The sequence below is a fragment of the Triturus cristatus genome, chromosome 10 (assembly GCF_964204655.1).
Source record: "Triturus cristatus chromosome 10, aTriCri1.1, whole genome shotgun sequence".
Lineage (NCBI taxonomy): Eukaryota > Metazoa > Chordata > Amphibia > Caudata > Salamandridae > Triturus > Triturus cristatus.
In genome coordinates, this window is record NC_140593.1 from 740,406,810 (window position 1) to 740,427,595 (window position 20,786).

Genomic DNA, 20,786 nt, shown 5'->3' on the forward strand with positions numbered 1-20,786 from the left:
AGCGATTTATTTGATAATTCTGGTGATAGGGGTGTTTTCAGAATTTTTGACTTATGTAAGTAACTAAGCACTATCACTTTAGAATTATTTTAATGTTTGTATTTATTACAATGAAAACCAAATGAAATTGTGCTATTTGCGAACCTTAGATGCAGAACGGCAGCCAATAGAAAGTAAAACCGTTGTGCGTATCTGCAGCCTGCACTCGGGGGCCAATAGGAGAAGCGATGGGCGTGTGCCCAAAGCGGTTTCCGTTTTTACCAGCAACCAATGGGAGTCAACATACAATATGCCAATCTGAGGCTGCGCTGTCACCGCGTCGTTCTCGCTTCCTTCCCTAGACGCTAATCAGGTAAAAAAAAAAAAAAGAAATCGACCCAGCATTGGACGTCGCGAGCCTGTTTGCATTTCCTGCTGCAACCAATGGGAATCAGCACACAGTCAAATCAATCCGAGTCTGCCATGTTCCCCCTTCCCGAGGCGTGAGTCAGGGTAAAAAAAATTTGCCCTGCGGCCTTTCATTCTTGACATATTCTACCCTAGAAGGGGGTCAGACCAAATACCACGTATATGGAGCTTTGAGGGACGAAGCATGTCAAACGCCGGGCGCTTGAGCAGTTGGAACACCGGAAAAGGCGGGACCTGTGTCGGAAGTTGTGTTTCCGTCGTTCTGGTACAGTGAGGGGGTAACGCAGTTTTCTGTGGAGGTAACTTTATGGAGTCTAGTGGGAGTTTTCCATGGGTGACTGGGGTGTTTAACTGTTGGAGAGTGGTCAGGGTCTCGGTTCATGAATCCCATGTAGGTCCTTACTCAGTCACACAATGTGGCATCATTCAGCGGCCCCTGCCACAACATGCCTGCTACCAGTGATACCGGTTCTACTTATCCTAGTACTGCTGTATACCGTGCCCCCCTACCTACAGGTTCAAGCAGACAGTGACCCCAGGTCTTCAGCAGGCAGGACCGTCACCACAATTACCTGATTGCAGAACCCCCGCTGTCAGGCAGTAACCGCAGGTTCCTGCTATCAGCATTCCCAGCGGGCAACTTGCCACCAATTCGCTACATCAGCACCAGAAGAATTCAGTCCCCCCCCCCCCCCCCCCCGACTTTCTGCACTAGACATAACGTATCCGGTAAAGCAGTTGTACGTTGAGTGGTTTTATCAATAGGAAAATGCAACTAATAAAACAGCCAGCTTGTTCACCATCCCTGGGTATTGATCCACCTTACTGATTACAGCTGCAGTTCCAACATGCAGTTATCGCTACCCAACTTCATACTCTAGTCATAGAACCATGCCTCGCCAAAGCCGTTCCCACAAGGCAACCCAGTTATAACCGATCTTGAATTAAGGCCCATCAACTATAACATCCGTTTATTAACTTTATAGTTCTAGTTTTATATAGGGCAGTCCAAGTCAAGTTGACTTCGTAGTACTTTACTTTTAGCGAATAGCAACACAACGCATTGTGACATTTTTTGATGCATCTTAAATCGGTATTTCTTGTATGTGTATATGTAGTTCTTGACTATTATTTAAATGATGGTATGATTTTCTTTCCTGTTTTAAATGTTGCTCCTCATTATTTACTTGTACTATACAAACTAAGTTATAAGATGTGAAACGAAATAATCAATAAGTAGTGGAGGCCTAAAAATCAACGAATAGTGTTGCCACATTCACACTTATAAGAGACAAGTGTTGGATCCGTTACAACAATATTTTTGTTAGTTTGATAAGGCTAGGACTTTAAGTGGGGCGATCCCTGACAGCTTTTATCATGGCAGCAGGTTTTGATTTAGGCCAAAATAGACGTAATATGAATCAGTGGAGCACTCAAAGTTAATCTCACACTTATGAAATAATAATCCCTCTAATCCTAAACGTGCTACATTAGAAGGCATGTTGTCCAACATACCTGTCTAGCAACTAAATTGTATATCACACTGAGGAGTAGAGGGATTATTATTTCACAAGTGGGATATTAACTTTGAGTGCTCCACTGATTCATATAACGTTCATAGTTCACTGTCCCACTCAGTGTGTAGCATCAACTATGTAATTTGACACAATTTCAAGTCTCAGACAACAGAGCTGATATTTGGGTTTACACAGCGGAACAAGCTACTGAAATGTATTCTTTGATTCATGAGGTGAGATCATTCAATGAGCAGGGAAGCACCATATCTCAACAGCTGGAATATCTTGCAAGAAGAGAACTGAACCAGAGATTACATGCTTCTACACTGGTGCAATATCATAAGGCGAGGAGGATACCTAGGGGACTCAGACTCTCAATAAAACCGATGCTTTTCAGATTGAATCAAAACAGTGTTTTCATGGACAAGTGGTAAGCCATTCTCAATAAGTGTTTTCTAGATCTCATTTTACTGCTGATGGAGGAATTTATAAGAGTAATATGTGAACTATCAGACGAAATCTCGACCATTAAACAGGATTTAGAGACCAGGATGGAACCGGTTATTTGGAAAAACACTTTGGAAGGAATCAACCAAAAACTGGATACATTCAGGGATGTGGAATTCCTATAGCCCGACGCCCAGGACATATTGGTTGGGGTCAAGGGCAACAAGTTTTAATGTGCATTTTGTCCTTGGGACAAGCAGGCCCAACCCCCTGCAGCACAAACCCTTTGGCTGCCAGTTTGCAGTACCCCATTAAGGATCAGGGAAGGGCACTGCCTGCAGTTAAGTTAATATTTGTGTGCATATGTTAATGCTGTTCAAACTTGTATTTATGGTTCATTAATTGAAAGCCTTTATTATTAGAATGAGCGCTCTCAGTAAATGCAAGTTCTGACTGCACTAATGACAGTGGTTCCAGTATTAAAATGTGTACAAACGGTTTCAAAGTTTAGCAATATGAGGCTATGCATAATGCTCCCAAAATGCTCTCTGATTAGATGCAAATATTTGCAGAAGCTTGAAAGCAAGATTAATGATTCTTTGCTTTCAATATAAAATGTTACTAAAAAATGAAAGTAGGAAACATATTTTTTGCTAAACTACTGTAAAATTTAAGGTACCATTTATTTGCAGCATCATTTAGTACAATGTGTTGATGCATGCTAGTATTTCACCAAAATATTCATATTAGAAAATCAGTGTAACCAGTTTCAATAAGATTTTGGGAAACATAAAAATAAACAAGCATTGGCAAAGCCAATGGGTCTGAAATGGTGGTCAGCTGTTTAGTTTTGGCAATGTGTGACTTGTGTTGGCATGGTTTTTGTAAAATCTCATTGATGTGAGAGCTGCCGGACCCTCACCATTATAACAAACATTGGCAAAAGCAAAAATTGTTTCTGGTCTCAAAAAAGCACACACTGCCACATTAGTTACTGGCACTGAACAAAACTAATTTGTGTGCTGATATGCTCCTTGTGAAAGAGCAGAATGCTGTCACTCACCGTAAAGCCAGCTGATACAGAGGGTGAGCGAGAGAGAATTTTAATAAACACAAATGATCATGGTTAACGCCAGACCCAATTAGGTGCCCAATTATTAAAGAAAGTCTCAAAAGTGCACCCTTGGTATATGTCCTTGCATTAAGGGCAGCAATATGGCTTTTGTGAATTCACAAGAATTTACAGCAGTAGGGCAAGAGATCGTACTCCTAGAAAATATTTGTGAACTGCATTTTAGCATGAGCAAATGTGCATGTGTAGATTTGCTCATGCGAACACCTGAGTGTTTGCAAGTTTATTTTCCCTCCAACCACTTTTTTCCCATTTCTGGGAGAAGGTTTACTTCTGCCATTGTCAGGAGTAAATTTCCAACATTTCTCAGTATTGGAAAAGATTAGAGAAGAGTTGTTGAAAACCCTTAAAACATGCAAGTTAGTAGGTTCGCACAGACTCAAAAGGACATTCCAACCCTTGAACTATTGTTTACCACTACCTTCAGTCCCAGTATGTAGATCTGCGGAAACGTAGCAACATAAAGGGATTGCTAGTATTAAAACACTATTATGGTATGAGCCCAGGCATAATCAGAGAGTCTATATAAGAGCTCTTATATAATGAGATTGCTGCCATAATTTGTCGCCGCACAACATGGCACCAATGGGACAAGTGGATTTTGTTACAGGACAAGTAGATTTATGAAGCAACCTGCCCCATGGACAAGTAGATATTTTAATAAATTCCACACCCCTGATTGTACATACAGATCAGTGATGCTTTGTTTAACGGATACCCCTATTACTTAAACTGTATACAAACATTTATATTTGAGTTTTGTCAGAGATTAAATTAAAAAAGAAGCCCAAACCCAATACCCCTGCAAGTATCGCAGTGTTTCCTTTGTGTTCTCCCTTTTCACTTCTACATTGACAAAGTTTCATCAGGTGTCAACTGTAACGCAATTCTGTACCACAATCATTATGATTTTCAGCAAACTCTGACTAAGGCTCAAATTTGGGTAGTATTGGTTCAGTTTGTAAAATTTACCTAGGCTAACTTGTAAGCCACGGTTTGTAAGCCTAGTAAATTTAGAGCTGCTTATAGTCCTTGGACACTGTCTATCTTCCAAATATCAGTTCTCTTTGCAGTATTTTAATTGATAGGGCAGCATCTTGAGACCTATGAAAAAAGTATTTACTACTTCTCATCCTACCTGGTTTAGGCACAAGCTTAGGAAAAAGACAACTCTCTACGGTGACCAATGTTTTTTTTATGTCCGATACATCAACTTTCATTCTAACTTTGGTGCTAATTTTGATTTATTCTGAATCAGTATTCTGATTTGGCTGTTTTCAACTGGTAGAACTGGTTTGTAAAAATAGTGATCGCAAGCAACACAAAAACAAGTTCGCCCACCTTAAAACAGGTTGGCACGTTATCTTTCGTTCAGTGATTCACTGTTATCACCCATTCGCTGGTGAACAAATATGCACCAGCTTGAACTGTGCACTCGCTAAATAACCACACCTGTAATATCGGTGGTCAGCAGGCATCTAATATGCACCCAAGGTTGTGCTAAACTGTGAATGAGGGCAAAAATCTTACTCGCCCATTGTTTCCTTTCTCTAGCACTTGACACTGTACGTCCCAATTCCTGGTGGATGTGCTTGTCTGTTTTTTACACTTCTCCTTTGGTCAGTAGTTTAATTTCCTTCTAATCATCATATCTAAAGAGATCAAACTGGCCCCTTCTACTTGAGAACTAGTTTTTCATAGTAGTTATACTGGGGTCTCTGCAGCCTTCCTCTTTAAGTGAACAGCGCGTATAAAATTCCCTGATTACTTACTGATAATCTTCATTACTCTTAGTCCTACTCGTCCTCGACTGAGTCCTTACCGTTGAGGTTTATGCTGTCTAACCGCACCCACCCTGAACTGGGCGCAACAAAGGAGTAGCATTCCCACAGCACTTTGCATAATACCAGGCCTCTTTCAAAGGCCTAGATACCAGGGAGGGTGGGTGGGAAGAATGACTGGGTATAGGACGAGTAGGAGTTAGAGTAATGAAGATTACTGGTAATCATCGGGGCATTACCTCCATGTCCTTCGTCCTTGACCCAGTCCTTAACTATGAGGTTACCAAAGCTGAGACAAATTGCCTTAGAGGAGAAAAAAACTACTGAGAGATCAAGATATAATGCAACGCCAGGTGTGATTAAATGCAACAAAACATCCTGATCCAATCAGCACACTACCTAGTAAACAATCATGGTATCATCGATTGCAACACTACTGAACTAAGAATAGTCTGTCATGCAGTCTATAATGTCTCATAAAGTTGTGCTCTTTGACCCAAGTTCCTGCTCTGCAAATCTCCTCCAAAGCCACACCCTTCAACTCTACACAAAAGGGCACTATGCCTTTTGTGGAATGACCCTGCAACTCTGGACGTCGAGGAAGATCTGAACTGGTATAGTCCAGCACAATAGTCTGTTTGATCCAGCGACTCAGCGTGATTTTGGATGACTTATTCTTTCCCTGCGAGACCAAAAGTGGCAGCTTGCATTTGTCCTCAGAAGTGGTAACAGGATAAAAAGCAGGAAGCACTAACTCTTGAGAAGAATTATATTTAGACAGAAATTTAGGAAGAAAGGAAGGATTTGGTTGAGGCACCACTCCATCATCTAAATAGGCCAAAAAACGGAGGGTGGCAAAGCCGAAAGTTCCAACTGGCGAGCAGCAGTAATGGCGACCAAGAAAAAGACTTTATAAGAGAGGATTTTAAGATCCACTGTGGGTACGGGTTTAAAAGGAGGCTCTTGCCTCAAATCCAGAGGTAAATCACAAGAAGGAACAGAAGGCCAATCAAGAAATCTAAAAATAGAAAAGCTCTTTACATCCTGGTCAATAGAGGAACTGCATTCTCAATCACATCACACTTGTAATAGCAACCCATTGTGTTGTTGAAGTAGAGGGTGAGAGATTCTTAAAACCATCCAACAAAAATTGAAGAATAGAGGAGGTGGAACACCCCACAGAAGAGCAGAACCGCAAGACTCAAAGATTTTCCAGTGTCTAGAATATGTCACCAGAGTAGAAGATCTAGATTTCTGCACCACATCAGTAATATGAGGTAAACCTTGAGCTTTTAAACTCCTCCTCTCGACATCCTGACCGAGAGGTAAAAACTACGAAGGTGGAGAAGGCTGCAAGCCCTCAGTGGAGGAGGCAAGAGAGGAAGAATCTCCGGCGCTTGTCATATCATGCTTCAGATGTGGAAACCAAGTCATTCTGGGCCAATAGGGGACCATCACAATCACTTGAGCCTTCTCCTTTAAAATCTTGCACAACAGTTTTTGAATAAGTGGAAAGGAGCGAGGCAAAGAGAGGTTTCTGTGGCCATTCCATGGTCATCACATCTTCACCCCAGATTTCGCCCACCCCCCCGCCCCCGTTCCCAGACCCTAGTACAACATCTTGGAAGGAGAGCACTGGTCCTGGAGGCAAACAGTTCCAGTATCGGAGTGCCGAACCTCCTGCAGATTTTCTACAATATGAAGCCAGTCAACCTCAATTGAAGAGATGAGGGAAACGTCCGACTGAAGTGATCTGCTATTGTATTCTCAAGACCCTTTTATATGCACAGCCAACAAGGAAAGATGAGGAGTCTCTGCGCACTGAGCTAGGTCACAGGCCACCTCATTTAAGGATCAGCAATGTATACTTTCTTGATGATGTATGCAACCGTTACTGTGTTGTCTGACCTCACTAATACATTGCTGAGGTGCAGATGTTGATGGAAGTGCTGAAGAGCCCTGAAGACCACCATAAACTCCCTTCAATTCGAGGATCTCTGACCCTCCATCCAAGACCACTGTGCTTGAACTGTCATATTCCCCAGGGTAGCAGCCCAAGTAACTTGCATCAGTCATCAGAAGTAACTGAGGGTCTGGGCGCATTACCAATCGTTTGCAGCGAACCTACATATCCAAACACCATAGTAGACTGTGCTTGATGTCTGGGTAGACCGAAATGACCAGATTCATATTCCTCGATGACAATGCTTGATGCCGCAGCAGATGATATGCAACAAAAAACAATGTCTCAACTGGAGGGTATTTTTAAGAGAAGACAATTTGCAGGGTGAGATAAATCACAAAGGAGCGGGGAAAAAAGAACGGGAGACCACAGCGTGAGGTAAGGGTTGAAAGATTAAAGTGTTTATACAATTCTGTAAGTAGTTAGGAAGCACTACAGTACATATATTTGTACAATGACCATAACACACAAGGTGGGCACTGAACGTGCTAGTGAATTGTGAACGGCGCAGTGAAACAAGGGTGCAAGAAACAGCATGAACGGCGCAATGGCAAAGAAATACAGAGGTCAACAAACAATGCAGATATATACAATTATGTACAAAATTATTTAGATGGCTTAGTTGACCACAGAAGTGCCTGAGTTCTAGGCTGTGTAGTCGACGGTGTTTCAACCTGGATAATTTCAGGTCATCATCCGGATATAGGTCATTAATTAGGGGGTAGTGCTTCTGGTAGAAAACAGAGGCGTCGCGTAAGGTAGTAGATATATTGGTAGATGACGCTGTATGATTCAAAGAAGTTCCAACATGAAATTCCAAGGGGAGGAGGGCGCGTAATGGCAGGACGGCCAAAGCATGTGATTTGGGGCGCAAGTCCAAGGGAAACAGGTACTGGGCGCAAAGGAAGAGTTTTGAGAAGCGTCCCAGGTGGAGCGGGGTGAATCATTCAATCCAGAGCGGTAAAGGAGAGTCAATCAATCCTAAAATGAGGAACGAAACCTCTCTGAAGCTGGTGGATAGTACAACGTCCGTTGCAGGAGATGATGCAGCAGTGGCCTCAAGTGCAGTCTTACCCATGGTAGTGTGAAGACTGATGCCACCATGTGTCACAGGCTGGGACTTCACAGCACTATAAATACATAAGGCAGTATTCCACACTGCACCCAATAGGATTTAATTCTATGCCTGTCTGGTCTCACACACAAACACAGACCTCTAGAGGGATCACATTATCCAACTGAGATTTCATATTTGCCACTTAAATTTTTTTGTAGTTGGTAGTTTTATATAGCACGAATTTGACATGAGATAACACAGCGCTATAGCACCAATCACATAACACAAGGTCACATTCATTTTTAGCCATGGAAGATTAAGTGATTTGCCCAGATTAACAGGATGTTTAACTTGCATTTATTTTTCATTCCATTGTGTGTGCGTGTGTATATTATATGCAGTTACGTAAAGGCAAAAAGTTAACAAAATACTTGCAAAATATTTTTTTATCTTTTTAACCACCTGCCACTGCACTCGACCCTAGCCCCAATAAAACTCTGGATCACGGTTTCTGTACTTATTTATGCACTTCGTCTGCTTGTAAATGAAAACGACCTGGCAATGCACCAAATACAGAAGGTCACATTTCCAGGTGATCTTCATTTACATTTCTTTGCTGAGGCATTTGCCACCCTGGTAATGTCCTATTACTTACCGGTAATCTTCATTACTCCGGGTCCCGTAGTCCTCGACACCGTCATGAACAAGTGAGATGTATCTATCTCACTGACAGAAAACAGAACGCAGGAATGCTGGACCTATCCTCCCCCCTCCCACTGGGAGTACATAAGGAGTACCGGTCCCAGCATTCCTCCTGAAATACAAGCCCCAATGAAGGCCGGCAGACAGGGAGGGAGGGAAGTCATGACGGTGTCGAGGACTACGGGACCCGGAGTAATGAAGATTACCGGTAAGTAATAGGACATTACCCCCAGGTCCCTACGTCCTCGACATCGTCATGGACAAGTGAGAAATACCAAAGCAAACACCGGCATTCATACCAGAAAAACAACAAACCACTAGGACAGCAAACAAACCCAGAGATTTATTGGAAATAAATAAGAAAAAAACATCAGGAGCGAACAGAGCTCAACACCCCCAATGCAAAACCTCCATCCTCCCCCAACAGATTGAGGAGCCGATAATGCCTGATGAAAGTATTAGAAGAGGCCCATGTGGCAGCTCTACAAATCTCAGAGAGAGGAACACCCTGAACCTCCGCCCAAGAGGCAGCCACCCCCCTCGTAGAACGACCCTGAACCCCCAAAGGAGGAGGAGACCCAGACAGAGAGTAGGCCAAGGAAATGAGTTGCTTCAGCCAACGTCCGATCGACACAGAAGAAGCCTTACCCCCACGTGAAGCAGCCCCAAAGGAGACAAAAAGTGAGTCCGACTTGCGAAACACAGCCGTGCGATCAAGATAAATGTGCAAAGCCCGGCACACATCCAACAAGGACCACTGGGGACCACCAGGAGAATCCAAAACAGAGTCCAGGGCCAGCAACACCAACTCCTGGCACCTGTGAAATTGCGAAGAAACCTTTGGCACAAAAGAAGAATCAAGGCGCAGCACCACCCCACCCTCTGTGAAGGACAGAAAAGGAGCACGTGCCATCAAGGCCCCCAACTCCCCAAGACGACGAGCGGATGTGACAGCCACTAGAAAAACCACCTTGAGAGTGAGAAATTTCAAATCCACCACATCCAAAGGCTCAAAAGGAGGATTGAGCAAGACCCAAAGAACCAAAGGCAAATCCACAGGGAAAAAGAAGGACAAGGCACAGGCCGAGAAATAGTAAAACTTCAGAGAAGACGAGAGGCCAAGTCCTCAATATCCGAAAGATTCCCCCACGGGGAACGAAAAGCCCGAACAGTGGCCCACTGGGCACGCAGAGTAGACCCAGCCAAACCCTTCTCGAAACCCTCCCACAAAAATTGAAGGATAACCTGCAAGGAACAGAACAAAGGGGAGACGCCCAACGCCGAAAACCAACGACCAAAATTACCCCAATGCCGATCGTAAGCCTTGAGGGTAGAAGGCCGCCGGGAACGCTGAAGAGCCACCGCTAAATGCTCCGGGAGACCACGCCGTCTCCAACCCTGCCTCTCAACCTCCACACCGACAACCTTAACCGGAGAAGAGACAGGGACGGGGAAGACCGTAGAGGAGACGGAGACAGGGGAAGAAACCAGGGACCCTGCACCGCCAAAAGACGAACCGTCGGAAACAAGGACCTCTGAGGCCAAAACGGCAGGACCGCCACCACCTCCCGATCTTCCTGACACAGACGGGCCAGAAAACGAGGAACCAGACCCAGAGGAGGAAAGGCATAGAGGAGACGCGACGGCCAAGGTAGCGACAGCGCGTCCACCCCCCAGCACCCCTCCTGCAGAAACCGGGAGCAGAAGCGAGGGAGCTGAGCATTGTGCCGGGAGGCAAAGAGGTCCAGAAAGGGACGCCCAAACCTCCCGCACACAAGCCAAAACGCAACCGGGGTGAGAGACAACTCCAGAGAATCCGGGAAGCAACGACTCAGGACATCCGCCACACAGTTGTCCACTCCCCGAAGATGAACCACCGTCAGAGACAGCAGATGGCCCTCCGCCCAACAAAACAGGGGGACTACCACCGCATTCAAAGAGGCCGAACGAATCCCCCCTTGATGATTGAGATAAGCCACCGTCACCATATTGTCGGACCGCACCAACACGTTCCGATCGAGCAACAGACCCCGAAAACCCATCACAGCCCGGGACACCGCCGTGAGCTCTCTCCAGTTGGAAGACTGGCGGCCCTCCAGGAGGGACCAACGACCCTGAAGGGAGCGAGACCCCAAGGTCGCACCCCAACCCAAGGCGCTGGCATCCGTCGTCAAGACCAGAGAAGGAGAAGACTGCAGGGGCAGACCCCGCGACAGATGACCCCTCACAGACCACCATAGAAGAACCGGGAGGACCACCAGAGACACAGGAATCAGAACATCCAAATCACGGGACAGGGGATCCCAGAGAGACAGGCGGTACACCCAAAGGGGGCGCAGATGAAAACGTGCCCAGGCCACCTAAAAACAGTCGCCGCCATCAGACCCATAAGACGCAACCAAAGGCGTACCGGAAAGGCACCCCCCACCCTGAAACGACGAGCAAGGGACACCAACGTCACGACCCGAGGCTCGGGGAGGAACACGCGGTTCAGATCCGAACGGAAGCGGGCCCCAATGAACACCATGTCCTGAGACGGTGTCAGTTGACACTTGGGCAAGTTGATCAGGAAACCATGGGCCCTGAACGCCGAGCACACCACCTCCCTGGCCTCCAGCAACAGGACCCGAGATGGTGCATGGATCAACCAGTCGTCCAAGTAAGGGCATACCATCACCCCTTGAAGATGAAACCACGCGACCAAAGGCGCCACCACCTTTGTAAACACCCTCGGCGCCGACCGGAGACCGAAAGGCAACACCATGAATTGATAATGACGCCCCAGAACACAAAACCGCAGAACACAAAACCGCAGAAACCTGCGGGACCAAGGATGGATCGGAACATGGTAATACGCATCCTGAAGATCCAGGGTACACATGAAGTGACCCGGCAGCACCAAAGGAATCACCCTTTGCAAAGTCTCCATGCGAAACGGAATCCTGGTCACCCACTTGTTCATAACCCGCAGATCTAAAACCAAGCGGAAACCCCCCGTGTTTTTGGGAACCAGAAAGATCAGGGAATAAAAGCCCACCCCTATCTCCGACGGAGGAACCTCCTGAATGGCACCCTTCCGAAGAAGGTCCAAAATCCCGATGAGACCGCTTCACACGACCCGAAGGCCAGGGAGTCGGCCGAACTCCGGAGTCTGGAGGAGGAACTGAAAACTCCAGAGTATAACCCTGGCGAATGATCTCCAACACCCAGACGTCGGAACAAGACTGAACCCAGGCAGCCAGGAAGAAGCGCAGCCGCCCTCCAACCAACAACCCGGGAACCACCGCCAAAGAGTCAGGAACGCGGCTTGGCAGGCGGAGGGGACTTAGCCTTACGATCCCGACCACGGCCAGAAGCAAACCGACCCTGGCCTCTCAAACTGTCTACGAGAGGCAGGACGAAAGAAAGATTTGGATTTAGAAGGTACAGGAGCAGAAGTAGAGACCTTAAAAGAAGAAGAATGCTTTTTCTCCTTAAATAGCTTGTGCAATTTGGCCTCCAATTCCCCCCCAAACAACATAGTACCCTGAAAAGGCAACCTCAGCGCGCATGCTTTCTGCGCAGAGTCAGTTTTCCAGTCCTTAAGGACAAGACTGCGACGAGCAGCCACACAAGCCTCGCCGGACAGAGCAGAAGCACGCATAACGTCAAAGGAGACATCAGACAGCAGCTCCACCTGACGCTCGATCTGCTCAAGCAACCCTAAACAGTCCGTGGCATTGTCTATAGATTGATAGAGCGACTTCAGGTCAGACAGCAGGGACTGCGAAACACAAGTCCCATAGATGCCAGCCCGCAAGGCCAGGTGGGAACCCGAATACACCTTTCGGAGAGCAACATCCACTTACTTGTCAACAGGATCTTTCAGCACAGCGTCCTCAGCAAGGGAAGTGCGCCCCACCAAACTAGCCACAAAGGAGTCAATAGGAATAGAATCTGGCAGATCAGAAGCCATATCCTGCAGAGGATAAAGCCGAGCCATGAATCGTGGAATCAAAATGCGATCAGGATCAGCCCACTCGCTCTTTAAAACATCCCGAATGAAGGGATGGACAGGAACATCGACTGTGGCAGCACTCTGAAACTGTCGTAACAAAGGTCCCCTAGAGGTACTTGGAGCGACCTCGTCAGGGAACCCCATGTTCTCCTTAACATGCTTCAGAATACTGGGCATAGCGTCTTTGTCCACATATTTGCCCTTCAAATCTCAGTCCCCCAACCACGCAGACTCATCGCCTCTAGAGTCTGAAGAAACTGGAGCAGGGCACTTGCGACGGGACCCAACATCACCCATCTCGGTCAAAGTCTCCCTGATCAAGCGCTTAATATGCGCATCACCACCAGCATCACGGTGCCTGGACCTGGCAGGGGAAGGAGACCTGGAAGCAGTAGAGGAAGATGAGGATGAAGATCTCTCGCGGTGATGACGTTTCCTAGAATGCTTCCCCATAGCAGAGTAATACACCGAACACAGCCAAAATGCAATAGCAAAAAACCGCTATGCGGTACTCACCCCATCGGCTCGAATTTAACGAGCCACCCACAGCCGGGAACCTCGAAGCGCCTGACTTCCGTCCCCACGTCCAAAAACCGGAGGTCAGGCAGGACGAAACCCGGAAGGGGAAGGAGGCTGCTCCAATCATTGAGCAGCACACCGGCCGCGCCCCCTAGCAAGCCCGGCAGGCCAAGAGGGGCGGCCATCAGGCCATGAGAGAGCCAACGCGGTATTACACCGCCGCGCAGCAGAGGATCCAAAGAAGCCCGCGCCACTCCCCCCAAGCCCGGCAGGGAGGGAGAAGCCACCAACGAAGGGCCGCCGGCATAAGGAAGGAACCAGCAGCCACCACGTAAGTCCAGCAACAAGGCAGGAGCGCCCCCGCTCCTGCCACGTCCACACACTGTCAGGATGACAGAAAAAAGAACAGGAGGAATGCTGGGACCGGTACTCCTTATGTACTCCCAGTGGGAGGGGGAGGATAGGTCCAGCATTCCTGCGTTCTTTTTTCTGTCAGTGAGATAGTTACATCTCACTTGTCCATGACGGTGTCGAGGACGTAGGGACCTGGGGGTAATGCAGCTTCGGGCCCCACATTCTGAAGACCTCTGGCTGACACTGATAATAGTACCTCATCGTATGATGATTATGAATGATAGATAGTACTGAACATCAGGCCTGTATAGCCATCAGAAGTCTGACACAGTATTTATAGCTAATAGCTGTATGCAATCCACGGTGCATACTGCAGTGGGGTATTAAGAGTGGGGGATGGCTTAAAAATTACAAACATGCAAGACTTGTCTTTGCTTTTTATGGTGACTGAGTCTTCATATGTTTTTGTCCAAGCAGATTGTACTCTGTGAGCATTATGTCTAATAGACCCGTGGTGAAAGATTCCAGCTCGTAGCACTCCCCTAACCAGTGACAGAGCAATGTCCCAGCCATGTTGATAGGGACATCTCTGTACTACCTTGTTGATGACCTTGATCATATTTCATGATTTGTCCTAGAACTGGACTGCTGTTTATTCATATCTTCTCTCTACCCCTATATAGGCCCTGATATTTATCCTGAGAAATGCGTCCTTCACAAGAAGCCAGTTCTGTTCGGTAAGTCATGGCTTGAAGCAGTTCATAGACACCCCTGTCTCAAGACCAATATTATCTGTGAAGTACAGAGAGTACCTGGAGAGAGTAATCATAGTATGTTACAGTTCAAGGGATGTGCTAATGTAGTTCTGAATCATTTATCATACACAGCTTTTAGTTCAGTGTACTCTGTTAGTTTGAATTAACATCTGGTCCGAATCGAATAGTTCAACTATACCCATGTTTACTCTTTTTTTTTTTTTTTTTTGTAACCTTTTTATTTAAATTGCGTGCAACTGAAACACAATAATTCCCTCTAGTCTCCTTCTACGACGCTTATCCTTAACATATTTCACACTGCTGCAGTTCCATATTGTACTATATTGCAAGACCATTTCATGTAGTGTCAGAAGGTTTCCTGACTGCTGCACAGTGTGTTTCCTGTGTAGTGTTTTCCATCCTGATTGCTATTGCTGTCCAAGACAGTTTCCTGTGTGATAGTTCCTATCCTATGTGAATGTTTTCTCTATGGTTGGGTTTGTGATGCTTTAGAGAGTTTCCTCTATAGAAGTTCCATTCTGCATCCTGCTCCTGAGTGTTTGTCTGTGTGTTTGTGGGTCGTTTACTATAAGACAGTCTCTGCTTGTGCTGTGTCACCAAGTGTTTGATTTGAAATGTCCATAGACCTATCCATTGCAGTGTGTTTGTTGTGCAGTGTTTCCTAGCACAGGGATAGTTCTGTTTTAATGATGTAACTGTGCCAGTTTTACACTTAAGACTCATGTGTGGTTCACAAATGGTGGATTTTGATCTGAGCGTCAATACTATCCTTCCTATTCCACATATGGTAGTCCACAATGCTCATGCTCCTGTTGTCAAAGAGCTCTCAAGTTGTCTTTTACTATTCATTAGGATTTGCAGTGCATGTTCATGTTCAAATGTAATATTTCTTCAGTATCCTTACCCAGTTGCTGTGTTATTGTTTGTAGCAAACTATGGGGTGTAGTTTATGAAGTGCATCCTGTGCACTTTGTCATAGGCCATTTGTTAATGTGGATTCTTAATTATGTCACAAGCATTAACTGAGTGCAACCTCTTCCACACACATGCATAACCCTTAGGTTGTCTGTCCAGTGTCAGGTTTAATAGACTTTTTTGAATATCCACGGAGTGCATTGATTCTTTAGCGAAGGAAGTGAGTGCGTCACTTGTAACACAATCTGGCTATTAGATGGACGAGGCAAAGAGAGATGGTGTTCTATCTCAGTCATCCTCCAAAATACAGCCTAGTTCCATAGAAAAATAAAAGGCAGCATGTTCCCGATACACATGTAAGATACTATGCATTCCTTTCCTTGCTTTAGTAAGTCGAATGGTTATGATCAAAGTAACAGAATAATTTGTTGGTGCCTTGACAGTAGGTGTTAATTACTACAACACTTAGTGGTAGTCACTTTATGTACTTCAGAACAAAAAAAAAATCAGTTACTCAAAGGTGTTCAATTGTGTGCCCTGCAAATTACATGTAGATCTTTAAACTTGTGCATACACTACTATGTTAGCTTATCAGGATGTGAACATGTAACCTGACTATACTGCATGCTCTGCAATAGGCATAACTTCTCACTGACTGGCTTATAATGATGATCTATAGATTGCAGTCCGGTCTCTGCAGAGGGAGCCTTAATCCATTCAGCTATTTTACTAGAATATACAGGTAGCTACCAAATACTGATGGCTAGATAACTCAATGACTTAATGTTATATGAGTATTGTGGCATGTGAAACATTGTTTTTCATTTTAACACAGTTACTAACATGATCATCTCTACATTGAGGACTAGCAACACCTGCTATAAATATCATTGTACAATTGCAAGATTGTGGTTACAGACATTTAAAATGAGTATGTTAGTCTGGTTATGAGAAAAGAGCACATCCAGGGGGTGGATCACTTTTTGACTTGGGTGGGATTAAAATGTTCAGTCTGCATTCTGGGGGGGTGGGCACCAGAAGAATCTCATGATTTTAAAAGTAGGTAGCTTAGCTTCAATCCTTTTGTATGTGTTGTGTTCCAATGGACAGTTACTTGTTTTGCTGGTTCCTCACGAGAGCTTTCACTATTTCCTCTCCTTTCCTATAGGTCAGCCATGAGTGATATTCGGCATTCCCTTGTCCGCAGAGATGCTTTGAGTGCTGCCAAAGAAGTGTTGTACCATCTGGATCTCTATTTCAGCAGCCAGCTTCAAACTGCACCTCTCCCCATAGTTGAGAAGGGACCCATAGAGCTCCTGGAAGAATTTATTTTCCATATACCCAAGGAGCGTCATCCCAAGCCTAAAGTAAGTGGTCACTGATGCTGTACAATGGGTGTACTGGTCAGTGGATGACAATGCTATGGCACCTACTTCAATACGCAGCCCATGTGATGTGTATGATCTACTTTTGTCCGCAGCGCCATTATCCGCATGCAGCACCTACATATTTATGTCACTTGCATCTGTCAGTCTAAAGCAACTGCTCTCTATGGAAACTGATGCAGTCTGTGCTGCTCACAGAACACAGCTCTAGTCTGCATAAACTTCAGACTGTATACCTTTTTATATTAAAAAATACTTGCAATGGAGAACCACAACAGAACTGCTGTAGGTTTGTTAATGTTTGTTTTAGCCCTCATTTTATGCTCAAGAGTTAGACTTGTATCTCTTCCTATTTGGTGATCATACAGCAAGGAGCGGATACAAGTTTAGACTACGTGATGACAAAGAGGAGTGCCAGAGGCCTCAGCTTCATGATAATTTTATCTTTATAGCGCTTACTACCCCTGATGATTAGTTGACGCGCCTTTTGGCGAGTAACACGCTACTCTGGAACCCCAAGTGGATTAGTGGTTGATTTAGTATAGGGCATTAAAAGTTGTTAATTGGAGTGATGGACATATTAGTCTTTTAAATGGATTGAAAAGGATAAAGGAGGGGTAGAGGAGGTAAGAGTCTAGAAAGGGTTATTAGGGAGATCATAGAAGTAAAATTATTACAACATCTACCATATGCCAGCATCGATGGAAATCTCTCGCAGCTCTTTGTCCCTAGGCACTCATTGGCTGCCCACAGCACTGAATCTTACAGCTCATGCTAGCTGTAAAATGCACTGCTGCGCTAGAGTGCCCAGTGCGCTGGCAAAGATTATAGGAACTCTCATGTGTATGAACATTTTCAATTCCATGATGCTGGGTGAGACTCTGAAATGTTCTAGTCTAACCCAGTATGGAACTAAGTATTGTAGTGTATTGTGATTTACAAACTTCTTCAGGCCATTGCATCTCCTTTAAGAGTACATATTACCAGGGCTGGATGACAATAATCAATGCCTTGCCCAATGTTCCTAAAAAGATGGGTATAGAATGCTCTCTGAGGTATCTCCAATAGTTTAGAAGTTCTGGTTTAAATATTAGCACCCATCTATATTTTTCCTTTTCTCGTACATTTGAGAGTCATAGTTGCAAGCTACTGGAGCTTTCTTTGTAAGGATTTTTTAAAAAGTTAAGGAGTAAGATACCTGGCTTGATTTCCCAGTTAATACTTTGAATGTGTTGCCAGAAAGGAACAATTTGTGCTATAGTTAGAAATCCTGTTTCATTCTAAAATCTTTTATTTAGAGCTGAGCAGTCTGTAATGTAAAAGTAAAATGCTGCCTTGTCTTTTGATACTCTTTGATTTTTGCACCTTATCTACTGCCGGGCGAGTACTTGCTTTTCCCATGTATGACCACTCTTTCTGCCCATTGCACATGCTAATCAGAATATTTCTATTTTCTTCCATGTTAGCGACTGAATTCCCTACAGGAACTCCAGCTCTTGGAAATCATGTGCAGTTACTTCCAGGAACAGGCTAAGGACTCAGTGCGCCAAATCCTCTTTTCCTCGCTCTTCAGCCCTCAGGGCAACAAAGCAGATGACAGCCGGATGGCATTGTTGGGGAAATTGGTGTCCATGGCTGTGGCGGTTCTCAGAGTGCCGGTGCTGGAATGTGCTGCTTCTTGGCTTCAGGTACATAAAGTGCTAGGGTGCAATGTGCAGGGTAGAGAAGTTGGGAGAATGCGCCTCTTTCTTAAGTACTCCTATTCCAGCCCTCCTTTCCTTTTTCTCTGATTCATAAATAATCTTGATACATCCACCACACATCTCTGTGCACAATTGTGTATGATGTTCCTCATCCAGTATTGTAGCTTGCAAAGCACAGTTCCTGTGGTAAGACTCTTTGTAATATAAGGTAAGACCTGTAGAGGTAAGACCTGTGTAAGATTCTCTTGAAGCTCACTTTTTGAATCTTGTCTCTGACAACAGCTGCACATAAAACTAATATCCCGTGGATGCAATATGTGTTCCCTTGCACTGTGCTTAACCCATGCCATACAATGCTTTCACACATGGTTTAATATAGTGGTTCATGTCAGAATTTATTCTGATACCTTTCTTCCCGTAGTTATTTATCCTTAGCAAACCTGGCATGAAGACCACAGTGTATGGAGCTCTGCCTTATTCACCCACAGCCATGTCTCTGCCTTTGATTAAAAATGGGGTTGGTTAGAAAAAGTGGTTGCTAGCTCATCTTGCACAGGCAAAAATTGTTGTTCCAATAAAAATATTGATAGGTGCGAAGTGGGCAGGATTTTTTTAACAGCTCCTTGAACGTTTCCCTGCTTGTACATCTTTCTCTCTTGTAGCGGACACCAGCAGTATATTGTGTAAGGCTAGCCCGTGCCCTAGTGGAGGACTACTGTAGCCTGGTACCTGGATCGGTGCAAACGCTGAAACAAATCTTCAGTGCCAGCCCTCGCTTTTGCTGTCAATTTATCACCGCTGTCACTTCACTCTACGATCTGTCCTCAGGTGCGTCACCGAACGCTGGCCACACTCCGGCCTGTTGGTTCCACTGTCTGTTTTTTATGTGAATGAGTGGGAGGACTTTCACTTGTGTTTTTTGAGGAGAAGGCCGTTTAGGTGGAATCTGTTATGCAGGTCATGCATGAGAATCTCATAACGGGAAGCCTTGTATCACTATTGGTGTGGCACTAGTAAGTACATTTTATCATGTTTGATCAACTAAAATCTTACATACAATACATGTGAAATACTATATGATACAATTTGATTAATTCATCTTGGAATAAAATGTTATTAAAGTTAAAAGTCACATTAAAAAACGCATTTGAGTTCAAATCAGAAACCATCTTTGAAATACTGTTTGTGCCCAAGATCTTAATTGCACAACAATACAATACAATAGAACAGCCGCTTATGTAACCTAGTCACAGATCACGTGGGCATAATAAATGGAGAGATATCAAAACATTGGTGTTAAGCAGTATTATGAACAGATAGAATTAAGTTTCTCAATAGCTATACTGAGAATTTAGCAGCTTGGCACTTCTCCAAGATATTCTGAGAGTTAAGGTAGTGCTTCAGAGCATCCTTACAATGTCTGATGTTATTCATTAGTAAAATCTGCTTGAATAAAACTTCCCTGCCCATGTCTGTACTGCAGCAAGTGATGTATGGAAGAGATGCTTGCTTGTAATCTCATAGCCTGCACCTGTAGTTTTTAAATTGTTGGTTGTGCCAGGATAGACTAAGTTATTTTGTTGTAAGTAATAAGAATCGCATGCAACTGATTGATAGTCTCTCTAACTGATCTGCACGGGATCTTGAGTCTAAGGTGTTGGGAGAGTTCTTTTTGTTGACCTGGTGTAGAGTGTCAGCGAGCCTGCTAAGCAACAGGACTAGTTTTTAGGTGTATTTAAGGGCAGTGTGTGTAAAGTTGCTTTTTACTGTGCCTCTAGGTCCTTTACAGATAGCAATAGATACATAGTCCATGGATTCGCATTGGAGCAGTCACTAGACCGGAAAGGCCTAATTACAGCTTTTAGTGTTCCTGACTTTTTTTTAACCATGAAGCAGTATGTTAAAATGTTTTCCTTACAGGCAATGTCTTGCCGGACAAGGCTGAATTCCAGTGATTTTGTGAACGGGAACAGTTCTGGGGAAGATGGAACAACATACAAAATGTGATACACTGTATGCAGTGTAAAGTTAGGAAGACATTACCTGAAAAGCGTTGACCGTAGGCCATTGATAAAATTCACTTGGCTCTGGTTACATTCAATCAAAAAATGAGTCCCCTTTGGGACATTC

The 20,786-nt window shown here is 44.7% G+C and overlaps 1 protein-coding gene across 2 annotated transcripts in view; it reads left to right on the forward strand.

Annotated features, from left to right (window-relative positions):
- The first annotated feature begins 290 nt into the window (after positions 1-290).
- INTS15 (integrator complex subunit 15) overlaps positions 291-20,786 on the forward strand; it is a 191,778-nt gene continuing 171,282 nt past the window's right edge. The window contains exons 1-5 of one of the 2 annotated variants that reach the window (XM_085628238.1): positions 291-352; positions 14,561-14,614; positions 16,737-16,935; positions 18,420-18,641; positions 19,319-19,484. In XM_085628238.1, the coding sequence (XP_085484364.1) occupies positions 14,583-14,614; positions 16,737-16,935; positions 18,420-18,641; positions 19,319-19,484 (619 nt within the window). In that variant the 5' untranslated portion in view covers positions 291-352; positions 14,561-14,582. Of the gene's footprint in view, positions 353-379; positions 708-14,560; positions 14,615-16,736; positions 16,936-18,419; positions 18,642-19,318; positions 19,485-20,786 lie in introns of those variants that run through there. The other variant, XM_085628237.1, reaches the window with a different exon arrangement.